General features: G+C 39.6%; 1 protein-coding gene across 4 annotated transcripts; it reads left to right on the top strand.

Moving 5' to 3' along the window:
• The first annotated feature begins 1,638 nt into the window (after positions 1 to 1,638).
• Positions 1,639 to 14,743, top strand: NPM1 (nucleophosmin 1). 4 transcript variants are annotated; one of them, XM_069484207.1, is made up of 11 exons: positions 1,639 to 1,773; positions 3,774 to 3,853; positions 4,723 to 4,842; positions 5,123 to 5,216; positions 5,667 to 5,773; positions 5,879 to 5,946; positions 9,643 to 9,703; positions 10,031 to 10,114; positions 10,525 to 10,626; positions 13,007 to 13,081; positions 14,404 to 14,743. In XM_069484207.1, the coding sequence occupies exons 1-11, from the start codon at positions 1,716 to 1,718 to the stop codon at positions 14,440 to 14,442; spliced, it is 888 nt and encodes a 295-aa protein (XP_069340308.1). In that variant the 5' UTR covers positions 1,639 to 1,715; the 3' UTR covers positions 14,443 to 14,743. The 4 variants fall into 4 exon arrangements, with proteins under 4 accessions (XP_069340308.1, XP_069340309.1, XP_069340310.1 ...); XM_069484208.1 differs by lacking the exon at positions 10,031 to 10,114; XM_069484209.1 differs by lacking the exons at positions 13,007 to 13,081; positions 14,404 to 14,743 and adding an exon at positions 11,737 to 12,089.

Here is a 14,743-nt window from a genome sequence, read left to right as displayed (position 1 = left end):
GCTGTAGCTCTTCTTGAGACTTTCTCTTTTTAAATGCCCAAATCCTTCTCAGCCACATCCCCTGCCCTTTGCTCAGCCTTTTCTCAGTTCTTCTTTTTTTTTTTTTTTTTTTTGTTTTTTTTTTTTTTGTTTTTTTTTTTTTGTTGAGACAGAGTCTCACTTTGTTGCCCAGGCTAGAGTGAGTGCCGTGGCGTCAGCTTAGCTCACAGCAACCTCAAACTCCTGGGCTTAAGCGATCCTACTGCCTCAGCCTCCCGAGTAGCTGGGACTACAGGCATGCGCCACTATGCGCGGCTAATTTTTTCTATATAGATTTTTAGGTGTCCATATAATGTCTTTCTATTTTTAGTAGAGACGGGGTCTCGCTCAGGCTGGTCTCGAACTTCTGACCTTGAGCAATCCACCCGCCTCGGCCTCCCAGAGTGCTAGGATTACAGGCGTGAGCCACCGCGCCCGGCCCTCAGTTCTTCTAAGCCTCAGGATTTTCTGAAGCAACTAGTTACATTCTGCATCTCAAAAGATCCAAGAACCAGGTTGTTAAGAATCTTTAAGAAGTTGAACGTGGTGAAAAGGTGGCGAACAGCTGGCCCCATTTACATACTGATAGTATCTATTTCTCCACATTTTAGGATTTTGATTCTGTTAATAATTGGTTCATAGATTATCGTGGATCTTCCCAACTAGATTGTATTTGGAGAAAAGGGAGTAAGTAGGGGCATCGCTATCCTTATTTTTATTCCTCACAGTATTTGTCAATTTATTTCATACGCTGAGGTAAAAAAGATGATTAGTGGTAACTGCAAAACGCCCCAGTGCCCAGGGGTTGCGGGGGGCGGGGCGTCTGCACTACCTCAGAGACTGTACACCCTGCGAGCTCTTACAGGATGATGCTAGCCCTGCTCATTTAGAAGAAACTGACTCAGTCCCGTTTTGGTCCCCAAATTACATAAAGATGAGGCGTTAACTTTCGAGATGTTTTCTCAGAAAGGACAGAGCTATAAAAACATAGTTGAATAACTGTGGCCAGTAGCTACATTTCCTTCTCAACAAAAAATAGCCCGCAGTCCACTCTCTCTGGCACCTGAAGCTTTAATTTTTAAGAAACGATTAATTCCGATCCTAGGCCTCCAGGCAAGTAAAAAAATCCTGAAGTGATCATGCCTGTTTGGAGGCTTGCAGGGCACCAGGGGATAGAAAAAGGTGAATCGAGCTGCTCCCTGGCTCATTTCCCACCGGCTAACCCTCCACATCTGATACCGACGCCATCTTGCAGGGTGGGCTACGCGGGCTCTTGGCGCGAGGTCGGCGCGCCGGAGAGAGAGACGTGGAAGGGCTGGAGGTGGGGAGCGCGCGCTACCAGGAGAAAGCACGCTTGCGCACGGGCGGCGGCGGCCGAGGGGGTGGGGCCGGAGTACGAGTGCGCGTGCTCGCTGGGAGCCCGCGAAGTACCTGGAGGAGGTGGGGGTCGAGACACAGAGGAGTGGGGTTGAAAAGCGCTTGCGCAGAAGGGCGACCGTATGGGGAGGGGAGTTTCCGAGCACGCGCGCGGAGGCGGGACTTGATAAGTTCTCGCGAGATAGTGAGGGGCTATATATATGCGCGGGGAACGCGCGTCCTTTCCCTGGTGTGATTCCGTCCTGCGCGGCTGTTCTTTGGAGCAGTAGTCGTGTATCTCCGTCCACCTTCTCTCCTACCTAAGTGCGTGCCACCACCCCATGGAAGATTCGATGGACATGGACATGAGCCCCCTGAGGCCCCAGAACTATCTTTTCGGTAAGTGCTGCGGGGCTTGGAGCCAGGCCGAGCTGGGCCTGGTGGCTTTGAGGTGGGGGGGCGGGAATCCGGCTGAGGCCTGGGATGGCAGAGAAAGCTAAGCAGGCCGGAGGCCTGAGGCTGAGGGAGGGGAAGTGGGAGTCGAGCTGCCGGAGCCCTGGATCCTGAGGGATGAGAGCCAGGAGGGGAGCCGGCGGCACGAAGGGGTGGGAAGGAGGGGCGGCTTGAACAGCCTGCGGTGTGAACAGTCTGAAGGCCGGGCCCGAGGTGAGGTGGAACCAACAGGCTGAAGAAGGTTCGGTGTTGCTGAGTGTACGCAGTAGAGCTCCAGGCATGGATTTTTCCCAAGGGTCGAGTTCGTAGGATTCTAATTCCGGGCCCCAGGCTGGGTGTTCCAGGAGGCCGTGTGGGCTCGTGGTGAAGCGTGGGCCTACATGCTGGAGGAGGGGATTGATACAGCCTGGCGTTTTTCTCTAGACCCCAGGCCTCAGGGTCTGCAGCTCTGGGAGCGAGACTTAGCCCTGTGCCTCGGCCAGCCACAGGGGGAGGGGAGGCGCAGCAGCGCGTGAGGAGGCCGCAACCGCCGGGAGCACGTGGTTGCCACGTGGTTGGGGGAAGGAGGGGGTGTGGGCGCTACATCCGGGGCACACCGGATTCATTTCACTCCTGAACCTAGGGTACGGTGGCTCGGTTGAAGCTGTTGGGCGGGAAATGATAGGTGTCTGGCTGATAGAACCAGGATTCTACAGGTCTTTGTTCAGTGCTTAACAGCACACACTATGATGGTAGTTCTCATTTTTGAAGTCCCTTTTCTGTCCGGTAGCCCTACTGTAGGTGACGGTACTGATGCTTAATGACCTTGCCTCTAGAGCTGGTGCTTTGTAAGTAGGAATGAAGCAGGCAGCCTTATGTGTAGCATTCAGCAAACAGGTTGTTTTTTTCTTTTTTTTTTTTTTTTAAAGATGAGTAAACTTGCAGAGGGGTCAGTTAAAAACCTGGGATTATTCGTAGTTCGTTACCTTGTAACCAGAATTTTGGGGCACCGCTTTTGCACACTTGCAGCCCCTCCCAACCCCTGATATCCACTGCCCTGCAGTTCTAAGGGGAGAGTCCTACTCTGGTTTTGTGTCTCAGTGAAGTTAATTGCAGAAGCCTAATCTTTGTGCCAGTCACACTTTGAAGTCAGTGCAAATCCTACCCCAAATTTTATCTTTCTTAATCATGCTGAGATTTGTTAATTGGGCATGTATATTGAAGCATCTACGTACCAGTAACTGTTAGATGGCAACGAAAGGGAATCACTTAAAATATAATTTTTTTCTGACAGTATTTAAAACAATTTGCCCATGGAGTGGGAGTAGACACATGAATGTATACATTTAGGCTTTATTCCTAGTCATTTTGGTAGATGAAATTTCTTACCAATTTATATTTGAATTTTTTGTTAATCCTTTCTATTGGAAACAACCCTCAAACATAATTTTTGAGTATAATTTAATCAACGTCGATCCTGTAACTAGCTGTGGTTCTTTAATGTTTTGTCATTTTCTGTGTAAGTACAAGCTATTCACATTTGTGTAACCATTCTCATTTCTGATTTGCCACTTGGGAGTTTAGGTAGATAATTCACCTTTTTTACATAGTGGGAAGTTAATAACATTGTATGTTAGATTTGGTTCCAGATAATTGTTTCAGTTCCAGATTTATTAAATCATTGAGCCTGTTTCTGTCTGCAAAATGGTAATGGTATGTGTGTCAGTGTGATTAGGAATGAAATAGAATGATGAGAAAATAGAATATGCAGTCTTCTATGGGTGTTGCTTGATGTTTATAGAAGTTCATGTTCAAGAAATCCAGGAAGAGATCATTCTGCTTTGCTCTCTGGTAGCTAAAAATAGTGAAAAACTAGTTCACAAGTTAACTATGATGTTCGGTTACCCACACTTAAGTTCCAGTGTTATTTTTCTCCTTGTTAGAGTTGCTTTTTTCTTCATTTACAGGTTGTGAACTAAAGGCCGACAAAGATTATCACTTTAAGGTGGATAATGATGAAAATGAGCACCAGTTATCTTTAAGAACGGTACTTAAACTTTCAAAATAAACTACTTAATCTTTCTTATTTCAGCCTTTTAGTTCCTATTCATGTGGCTTGAGACTTTTTTCCTTTGCTTCCCTGGCTGCTTAAAAGATAGTGTTTTTTAATAACTGGACAGTGTATGTACCTCATTGTCTGTTCATCTATAATGAAGAATTTGGCATCTTTACCACTCATTTGGTAATCTTGTAAAGTCCAGTCAGTGTATTCGGTTGTGTTATAAATTTCCCTTGGGGGTGGTGATAATCTTTCCTATCTCTCACGGAGACTAGTGCACTGCAGAACTCTGTAGTGGTTGCTCAATAAACATTTGCTAGGTGATACATACTTTGTGTATGCATTTCTTCAAATTTACTGAACATGAAAAATTGATTTGCAGAGATCACATAGAACTTGAAGACATTGTGCACAAATTTGTTTTCCATAAAGGGTAGTAATGAAAGATTTATACTTGATTATTTAAAAATAGTCATATGCTGCATAAAAGCTGCTTGGTCAACAAAGGACCACATACATAATGGTGGTCATCCTGTAGGATTATAATCTGTTTTTACTGTACCTTTTCTGTATTTAGATGCACAAATACTATTGTGTTACACAGTTGTTCACAGTATTGAGTGCAGTAACATGCTGTACAGGTTTGTGGCCTAGGAGCAATAGGCTAGGTGTGTAGTAGGCTATAACATGTAGGTTTGTATAAGTACATTCTTATGTCCTCACAAAGATGAAATCACCTAACAACACATTTCTCAGAATGTATCCCTGTCATTAAGCGACTCATGGCTGTACCTAACAAATTTTAGGAGGGGTTGTAAAATAGCTGGAACTTGAAGTATTTTTTTTTTTGTTCACAGGTCAGTTTAGGGGCTGGTGCAAAGGATGAATTGCACATTGTTGAAGCAGAGGCAATGAATTATGAAGGCAGTCCAATTAAAGTAACACTGGCAACTTTGAAAATGTCTGTACAGCCAACGGTAAGGGCACTTACACTTTGGATTTTGTGTCAAGGTTTAATTCTGTTGCTTTAAGGTAGGTGTGTCATTTAGCTTATATCAAGGCGATAGAAAGTGGGTTTTTTATCTTGTCACTCTAGGTTTCAATGGTAAATTCTTGAACATGATGGTTTCTGCGGATTTGTTTATCAGGTGGAAAAACAGGTTCACTGGTTTGTTGATTTGATTTGTAGGTTTACCTGTAATGCCCTTTATACGTTTTTTCTTCCAGTTTGGTGATTAAAAATTTCTCCCTTTTTAGGTTTCCCTTGGGGGCTTTGAAATAACACCACCAGTGGTCTTACGATTGAAGTGTGGTTCAGGGCCTGTGCATATTAGTGGGCAGCACTTAGTAGGTATGTTATTTTTACATATTATGGTATTTAGTTTATTCTCTTTAATGCAGTTCCTTGGTTCCCAATTTGGACTTTTTTAAAAGACTAGTCGAGTGCAGTTATGAGAAGAGGGGGGGAGTAGTAGAACAAGTTCAATCTGTAACCGACTGAACAGTCAAATGAGATAACGCACTACCTTCAGACCAGCCACCAATTTGGACTTTAAAGCATGCTGTAGTCTTTATGATAGGTTCAAGTGGGAATGTAGTAATTTATAACTGGAGAGGCCTGGTTTTGCATTTAAAAACTAGCAATAAACATTAGCCTCATTCCTTTTTAAAAAGTTCTAGTCCCCATTTGCTGTTTCCAATAGAATCTAAAGTTTTTAGAATACTTGTTATTCTATGTTATCAGTGTTCTTTCTGAGTTCTTGCTTCTTGAGTTTTATAATGTCTAAGAATTTTATTTTAGCTGTGGAAGAAGATGCAGAGTCAGAAGATGAAGAGGAGGAGGATGTGAAACTCTTAAGTATATCTGGAAAGCGATCTGCCCCTGGAGGTGGTAGCAAGGTTCCACAGGTATAGATGAAATTTTACTACAGGTCTTGAATTCTAGCCTATGGTTTGGTGATAAAGATCAGCTTTTGTTGATGAGTGTTTTGTTTTTTGTTTTTTTTTTTTTAGAAAAAAGTAAAACTTGCTGCTGATGAAGATGATGATGACGACGACGACGACGATGATGATGATGAAGAGTAAGTAGTATGCCCTTAGAAACTGACCTGGTTATATGCTTGGGGGGAGGGATTTTATGAAAATCATTTAGCAGTTATCCTCTGTAATTAATTGGTAGCTTATAATTAAATAAAGGGCAAGTGGTTGTTAGTTGACGTTACATGAGCTGAGTTGAAAGGATATTTGGACTATGAGCCTTTAAAATATGCTGTGCATTGTGAATCTTCACATGGATAGACTATGCAGCATTTCTCAAGTTTGACTATTGCTTTCTACTGTACATTATCAAGTCTGATATATTATGGTAAACAGTTCATAGTAAGTAGATTGCATGAAAAGAGAGAATCTGACTGAACAGCTCCAGTTACATTCATTTTATAAGTTACTAAAGGTTTTCCACAAAGAATTTTGGCCTGTGGTTCTTTGTGGTTCCTTATTAACAAAATTTAGATTCCAAAAGGGATATTGAGTTTTCTTTGGGATTTAAAATATGGTTGGGAACAAGATTTAATGTGTTTACTAAGCTAGATCAAGCATGGTAATAAGTTAGATGCCCACTGTGGAATAAAGTGCTATTTATAATTGGTCTTATGTGACAATATCAGTAAGTTCTAACGCATTGAATTCTTAATTTGTCTCAGCTTTGTCCTTCGGTTCTGATATTGGTAGACATGGGTGTGTTGAAAGCACGCTTGAAATGGAATCTAAAAAGATTTGAAAGAACATGCATTAATGATAAATCTGGAAGTTAGGTTTTCAAAAACCTAAGATAACTAAGCTGGTAGTTGTAAAAAAAAAAAAACTCGGAGCATGACAATGAAGGCAGAAAACAGGAGAAAGGCTGAAAGCTTAAAAATTCGAAATAACTACATGTTAAACTTATACATGAACTCAAGGTAATTAGTGTTTGACCATCATCACTTAAGGGAAGAATGAGAAATACAGATGGTATATAGTGCTTAATTAAGTTTGTACTGATTTAGTCTAGTGATTTCAAGTTACTTTTTCATAAGTTTATAAATGAGTGTTCAGTAGCATATACACTGAGGCTTTGGGGGACAAGCAGTTCCTTCCAGGAAGGCTTTGGAGTAGAACCTGATTGGTATCCTGGTCCTTTTGGGACTTTGGAAGATTTCCTTTCTTTGAAATGGGTATAATTCCTGACGTAACCACAATGTAAGAATTTGCATTTGTGTTCTTCTGTGCATCTTCTAAGTTGTCTTTAATTTAGGTGTTGAGAGGAATGAAAAGTGTAGGTGCTTTCAGGGTCCAGATCAACAAGTTTTTATGTAAGCAAAGAAAGGGTAGTCAGATGTACATAGTAAGGGACAGTTAGTGGATGTTTTAAAGGAACAACTCTTCGTAGGAACTTGCTTCCACTGCCACTGGTTGGGGGGCGGTAAGGGCCCAATGTAGGTGGCATTGAAAATGCAAAGAGGCGCCTAAAGGTTTGTTAGTTGGAAATCTAAGCCATGGTATCAGAAGACTTGGAACCCACAATATAAAATGGGTCCTGCTTAGAGGATGGAAAGGGTATGGTATGGGCTTGGTTGACTTTGCTATTTATTTAAGCCAGAAAAGCTTATATATTGTGTGTAATGTTAAGAATATAATGTGTCATGCTCTCCTTAAACATGTTTTAAAATTTATGAGGGAATATCCCAATAAGTAAAGCTGTCACTGATAATGGTTTTGTGGAAGTCACTACCTTCCTAGTACAAAAGAGGCATCTGCAGGGATTGGGTTGTAAGGCCAAAATCTTGTACTGACAAAATCACTGTTAAAAATCATGTAGAGGACTGTGTATGTGACTTTTTAAGTTATAATACTCATTCTAATTAACACAACAAAATTTTCAATTGACCATTTAAAATACAGTTCTGTGGTTTTCTATATGCACAGCTGAGTAATGGTTAGCACAACCAATTTTAGAACATTTCTTTCTTTTCTTTTCTTTTTTTTTTTTTTGAGACAGAGTCTCACTCTGTTGCCTGGGCTAGAGTGCCGTGGCGTCAGCCTAGCTCACAGCAACCTCAAACTCCTCGGCTCAAGCAGTCCTGCCTCAGCCTCCCAAGTAGCTGGGACTACAGGCATGCGCCACCATGCCCAGATAACTTTTTATTTATTTCTGTTTTTAGTTGTCCGGTTAATTTCTTTCTATTTTTTAGTAGAGACGGGGTCTTTCTCTTGCTCGGGCTGGTCTCGAACTCCTGACCTTGAGCAATCCTCCCACCTTGGCCTCCCAGAGTGTTAGGATTACAGGCATGAGCCACTGCGCCCAGCCAATTTTAGAACATTTCATCGCCTGAAAAAGAAATCATGCCCATTAACTATTAACCCTCATCCTCAGCACTAGTTAACCACTCTTAAATATTGTCTTTATAGATTTGCCTGTTCTAGATAGATATTTCACATAAATGGAATCATAACAAGGTCTTTTATGACTGGATTTTTATTTTATTTTATTTATTCTGAGACAGTGTCTCTTCTGTTGCTCTGGGTAGGGTAGAGTGCAGTGGTACCATTATAGTGGGTCTCACTCTTGCTCAGGCTGGTCTTGAACTCCTGAACTCAAGCAGTCTTCCCGCCTAGGTCTCTCAGTGCTAGGATTACAGGCATGAGCCACCACATTTGGCCCTGCTTTGTAGTTTTTGTAGATTATTTGAAATTACGAAGTGTGAGTCTTTGAACTTTGTTCCTTTTTAAGATTTCTTTTGGCCTCTTTGGGTTCCTTGTTCTATATGAATTTTAGGCTCTATTTCTACAAAGAAGCCAGCCTGGGAATTGTATTAAATCTGTATATTAAGTTTGGGGAGTGTTGCCATCTTAATATTTGTGAACATGGGATGTTTATTTAGGTTTTTAATTTCTTTCACCTTACCACAATTTTTTTTAACAGCATGGCTTTTATCATTTAACTGTCATTAGTAGTGCTAGCTATATTCACGTTGTGCAACAGATCTCACACTCTTTCTTACAAAACAAACTCTGTACCCATTGGACAGCTCCATTTCTTAGCTCTTGGGAAGGACAATTTTAATTTCTGCTTCTTTGACTTTGACTACTCTGGATATCTCATAAGTAGACTTGTAGTATTTGTCCTTTTGTGACTGGCTTATTTCACTTAATATTCACAAAGGTCATCCATGTTGCAGCATGTGACAGGATTTCCTTTTTAAAGACTCAATGATGTTCCATTGCATGTGTGTTATGTATGCACATCCCCCCCCCCCATTTTTGAGACAGAGTCTGACTCCGTTGGCCAGGCTAGAGTGGTGTCAGCTTAGCTCGCAGCAACCTCACACTCCTGGGCTCAAGCAGTCCTCTGCCTCAGCCTCCTGAGGAGCTGGGACTACAGGCATGCGCCACAACGCCCGGCTGATTTTTTTCTATTTTTAGTAGAGATGGGGTCTCACTCTCACTAAGGCTGGTCTCGAACTCCTGATCTCAAGTGATCCTCCTGTCTCCTGGCTTCCCAGAATGCTAGAATTACAGGCGTGAGCCACTGTGCCCGACCTAGACATTTTCTTTATTCAGCCATTTAGTATTTGGGTTGCTTTCACCTCTTGGCTCTTGGCTGTAGTAATATAGGTGCTGCAGGCTCTAATGCTGCAGTAAATATAGGTGCAGCCGTAGTTTCTTCAAGATCCTACTTTTGTTTCTTTTATTCACACCTCAAATTTTGAAAGTTCTTAATGTCTTGACTTTCTTTGTAGTGATGATGATGATGATGAGTTTGATGATGAGGATACTGAAGAAAAAGCTCCAGTGAAGAAAGTAAGTAGTAGGTTCAGTGCTACAAGATTGTCAAATATAGCTAATAATAGAAAGTTCTTTAGTGATATTGACCTGTTTTGTAGTTTAATGAAAGCAGGCTTGGGAAATATCATTGAAAATTGGTCCTGAGTAGGGCTGTCCTGTAAACTTTACTAATAGTGGGGAATGATCTATTTTCTTCATCCCTGGCCTTCACTCATGATGAGGTAGCCCTTTGCCACCTTTCGTCAAAATGACTGCTTTTCTTACATGGTTTGAGGCAGTTTTATTTGCATTGATATGTCTTTTATATTGGGGGTGCTGATTAAGATTGACTTCTAATTGCAGTCCGTACGAGATACTCCAGCCAAAAATGCACAGAAATCAAACCAGAATGGAAAAGACTCAAAACCATCAACACCAAGATCAAAGGTAAGTGTAAGCCTTTACACAAATACATGCTTCATTGATGTAGTTGGGGGGAAAAAGGTTCTAGTGTGGAAGAATCTAGTCTGTCTGAAATTTCATAGGCCTTTGAGGAACTCTTGTCATTAGTGTCTTAAAGGGCTAAAATCTGCTTGTTGATAATCTTGGTTCTAGGTACACACACAAACAGAAACATACATACTAGATATAAGACTGCTGGTGTTCCAGTGGGGGAGGAAGTCAACAGATTTTTTTTTTTAACTGATGTAAACAGTTCTTTCCTGTAAGGAATCTTGGTTGTTGAAAGATATATACATCAGCATAGAGCAGAGGGTCTCAACTCTGGTTTTGCATATTAGATTCAAGTAGAAATTTTAAAAGAAGCTGTGTTATACATTTTGAATTTTTTTTTTCAGGGTCAAGAATCCTTCAAAAAGCAGGAAAAAACTCCTAAAACACCAAAAGGACCTAGTTCTGTAGAAGACATTAAGGCAAAAATGCAAGCAAGTATAGAAAAGGTGAGTCAAATTACATTAAGGAAACTAGTTTGGTAGATTTGTCCTCTCAAAATTGCATCTTTCTGGGATTTTATGTAAATTAGAGTGCTCATAATTTTTTGTCCTTTTAATACACCCAATTCTTTAATGCTGCAAATTTTTTAAATTAAAATGGATTATAAAAATACAACTACTTACATTCATTTATAATTTTGACTTTGATTTTCTTTTTTGCATATGTGATGTTTAATATGCCTAATTTCCATTATATAAGAAATCAGCACATTGGTTACACACACATTCTGACCATAGATATTAAAATGAGGTCAGTGAGAACGCTTCCTTTTGACTACTTTAGTTATAAGATATGCTACAGAACCAGCAGAGGGCGTATGAGGCTTCAGTGAAAACGCAAACCGCTGGAAAAGTGGAGACTCGTCAAGTCTTTGGCTGCTTGGCACTGTAGTTAAAAATGATTTGATTGCTCATGATTGACTCTATAGTCAAAAACATTTTCCAGCAAATTTTGAGTCATTTCTATTTGCCCTTCACACCAAGATGTCACCAGTCAATACATGAAGTGATACCTAAAATTTGTGAGTGACTAATATGCTTTTATCTAGCCTCCTTTTGTCTAAAGTAGTGGAAACATGGGAAGAGGATTAGCTCACATTTTGCCTACTTGATTGGGGAACTAAAACTTAACTAAACTTTAGTTAACTCTAGACTTGAGTTATAGCATGGAATAATTGGTTTAAATGTCTTGGAAATACGTTTGAGAGAAGGTTTAATTCTATGAATGACACTTTTAGAACCCATTATTAAGAATAAATGTGGGATGGTGAGGAAAAGTTGCCAACTCTTTTCCCCATGTTTTTCTTGTGCTTCAGGCTCTTCATGGCTTCAGTACATCTCTTGCCTTGTGCAGTGATAAGTCCACTGGGAAAATGGCAGTTTAAAACCAGAATGTATTTCTTGTTTGCTTTAGTCACCCTTTGGCCTTCATGGTATCACTGACTTATTTTTATCCCTTGCATACAGTACTAAGATGTCATTTTAGCACTGTATGCAATCTTTTAGATGTCCCTCCCCCCATTTTAATATGGTCCTATCTCCTTGGTTTAATTGCAGGCGCATTGAACAGCCCTGGGCACTACTGGTAAATTAAGCCCAAAGATGGGGAGAGAGGAAAAGGAGAGACAGATAATAGTCCATACTGAGTATCATCAACAATCCAGACTGAAGTCTTCTATTTTAATCTCAATCCCCTTTCCTGATTTGCTACTCATGCCCCCTTCCAGGCTTGAAACAATCTCACTCTTGATTTCCTAAAGCACTTTCTTTTGACTGTTGTGATTCAGTGAAACTTGCCCTTTGCTTTCCCTTACTTGTGCATTTGCCTCACCTCTTTGACAATGTTTTAATCACCTTTGTATCTCCTTAGCTGCTCAATAAACATTTGAATGAATCGAATGAGAAAGTATGTGACAATAATTTTGAAATGGTAATGATTATAGTGAGGTTTATTTTCTTAGGTGATGGAGGCAGTTAAGTATCTTAATATTCTATACCTGATTTTGTGGCAGTCCCGGTGGTCCCTTTGGCATTCGGGACCCTTTTCAATCTTTTAAAAATGTATAAAGATAATATTCAAGTTATAAGGAAAACAAAATTTAGTTAATCAAAATAGGAAACAAGGGATTAATTTAGTGCCTTAGATAATTCCATAGTAATGATAAATATTTCAAGATACTTGGAATGATAATGTTTTGAAAATTTAGGTGACAAAGTGACAGGTATTGTTAATACTGTTGCAGTTTCTTGCCTATATGGACAATTTGAAGGAAATTCCAAATTTTAGTGAGAGGTTAATGAAGTGTAATTACTACAGTTTTCTTCCCCATTCAGCTATATATATATATCTGCTGAGTTGATGCCCAGGTCAGTGTTGTGTTGGACCTAGGTTCTTGTTAAAAATATATATATATATATATATATATATTTTTTTTTTTTAAGCAGTTATGGTCACTTGTGACATGGTTCTCTAAAGGGGCATATGTTTGTTTTGGATTTGGTTCTGGGTAGTAGAGTGTTGTTATAAAACTGATGTCTCTGGTAATATGGATAGACAGTGAGTTGCCATATTTGTGTGCCTGTAGAATCCCAAGTGTGGCTTGTATTTTGTATACCAATAAAGGCTATCTGGGAAGATTTGAACCTTTGACAAACCTTGCCCACTAGGGCTTTCTGGGCCTTTTAAAGACATCGATATTGCAAAGAAAGTTCAAGGGGCAAGAAATGAACTAATCCATGTAATAGCATGCAAATCTTTGAGGAATTTCCTAGTGTTCTCTTAAACATTATTTCTATACTTATCCTAATAATGCTTTTGTCTCAATAGGGTGGTTCTCTTCCCAAAGTGGAAGCGAAGTTCATCAATTACGTGAAGAATTGCTTTCGGATGACTGACCAGGAGGTAACTGAATTTTCTGGGGACATGACCAAATTTAAATTTTTTTGTGATTTATTAAGATTCTCCTTGTACTCTATAAGTCACTTTTTAAGTGTTGGCTCCTTTTAAAAGGTTCCTAGCCACAGACAATACTTCAGATTAAATACATGGAAACTCTAAGAATTTTGTTGGCAGAGGCTGAGAAGATAATTTTTTTTAGTACATTTTCCCCAGCTTTTATATAGTTGGTAAATTATCTCTTGGTTATTGGACTTAGTTTTACTTTTGGTACTGTGTTGGCTAAGGAAATATGCTGTGGTTTTCCTTGCTGCTCCATTTGGCTGCTTAGGGCAGTCTGGTCTTTGCTTTCTTAGGAGTTGGTAAAGAAGATCATTTTCTCCATAGATCTTATGAGAAGCATATTTTGCTAAAATCAACGTGAAATCTGGAAGGAAGAAGCCAAATTGTGGTTATCACTAGATATTATTAGCTTTAGTTAACTGTTAAATTTTATAATTCTTGAAAGTGATTTTGTCAATAGAGGAAAATTCATATTTATTTTTACTCTCATTTACAGTATACTCAGGTTGTAAAGGGGAATAAAGTTAAATAGGGTTGTTAAGGTACCATGTATAACAGGACAGGTTATGCGTTGAGAGTAAGTCTCCTGTGTTCAGCTTTTTTCAGTAAATTAGTGAAATTTGCCAATTAGCTGTTTTTTTCTGCCATAGATTAGTTTTCTGCACTTAGATTAAAAGTTGAAGCAAAGTGTGATTTTATAGAAGGTGTTGGTCATCCTGTCTGTATGTAATACATGCTGCCAGCACTGAACAAGTGGAATCATGTGTTTTGTTGAGGAACAAAACAGAAATTGACAGTGATACTCTTTGATATTTTTAAAGTCATGAAGATGAAAATGTACTGAATAATGGAAAAGTCAAGTTGTCATGGAAGAGTGCTATATGCTTCAAATTAGATAGAAGAGCACTCGCTAAATCTGACCAGCCCTAAAGCTGGTCCCTCAGGGCAGATGAAGTTGAGGCAACATTGCCCAAATGGGTCTCTAATCTCACTTCATTTTCTTAACTAAAGGTCCTTGAGCTGTTAAATATAATAAAGAATCATGATTTTATGTTTAAAGTATTTGAAATTAAATTATGTCTGTTTACAAATTTCCTTGCAATCAGTTCTTAATTATCTGGAGTATGAACCACCAATTTGGTGGTAGGGTAAAAAATAGATGTTGCATTGTGCAAAGATACTTGGTTTAATTTATTGATGTCTATGAAGTGTTGTGGTTGGTTCTTTAACCACATTTCCTTTTTTTTTTTTTTTTTTCCTTCCAGGCTATTCAAGATCTCTGGCAGTGGAGGAAGTCTCTTTAAGAAAATAGTTTAAACAGTTTGTTAAAATTTTCCGTCTTATTTCATTTCTGTAACAGTTGATATCTGGCTGTCCTTTTTATAATGCAGAGTGAGAACTTTCCCTACCGTGTTTGATAAATGTTGTCCAGGTTCCATTGCCAAGAATGTGTTGTCCAAAATGCCTGTTTAGTTTTTAAAGATGGAACTCCACCCTTTGCTTGGTTTTAAGTATGTATGGAATGTTATGATAGGACATAGTAGTAGCAGTGGTCAGACATGGAAATGGTGGGGAGACAAAAATATACATGTGAAATAAACCCAG

Source organism: Eulemur rufifrons, chromosome 10 (assembly GCF_041146395.1).
Source record: "Eulemur rufifrons isolate Redbay chromosome 10, OSU_ERuf_1, whole genome shotgun sequence".
NCBI lineage: Eukaryota > Metazoa > Chordata > Mammalia > Primates > Lemuridae > Eulemur > Eulemur rufifrons.
The sequence above is the reverse complement of the archived record's forward strand: the minus strand, read 5'-3'. Positions and strand labels throughout refer to the sequence as shown.

Excerpts from the sequence above, each read along its gene's own strand:
- NPM1 (XM_069484207.1), top strand. The coding sequence starts at position 1,716 with ATGGAAGATTCGATGGACATGGACATGAGCCCCCTGAGGCCCCAGAAC. Across the intron at positions 4,843-5,122 it reads AAATGTCTGTACAGCCAACG|GTTTCCCTTGGGGGCTTTGA; the intron begins GTAAGGGCACTT and ends CTCCCTTTTTAG. Across the intron at positions 10,627-13,006 it reads TGCAAGCAAGTATAGAAAAG|GGTGGTTCTCTTCCCAAAGT; the intron begins GTGAGTCAAATT and ends TTGTCTCAATAG.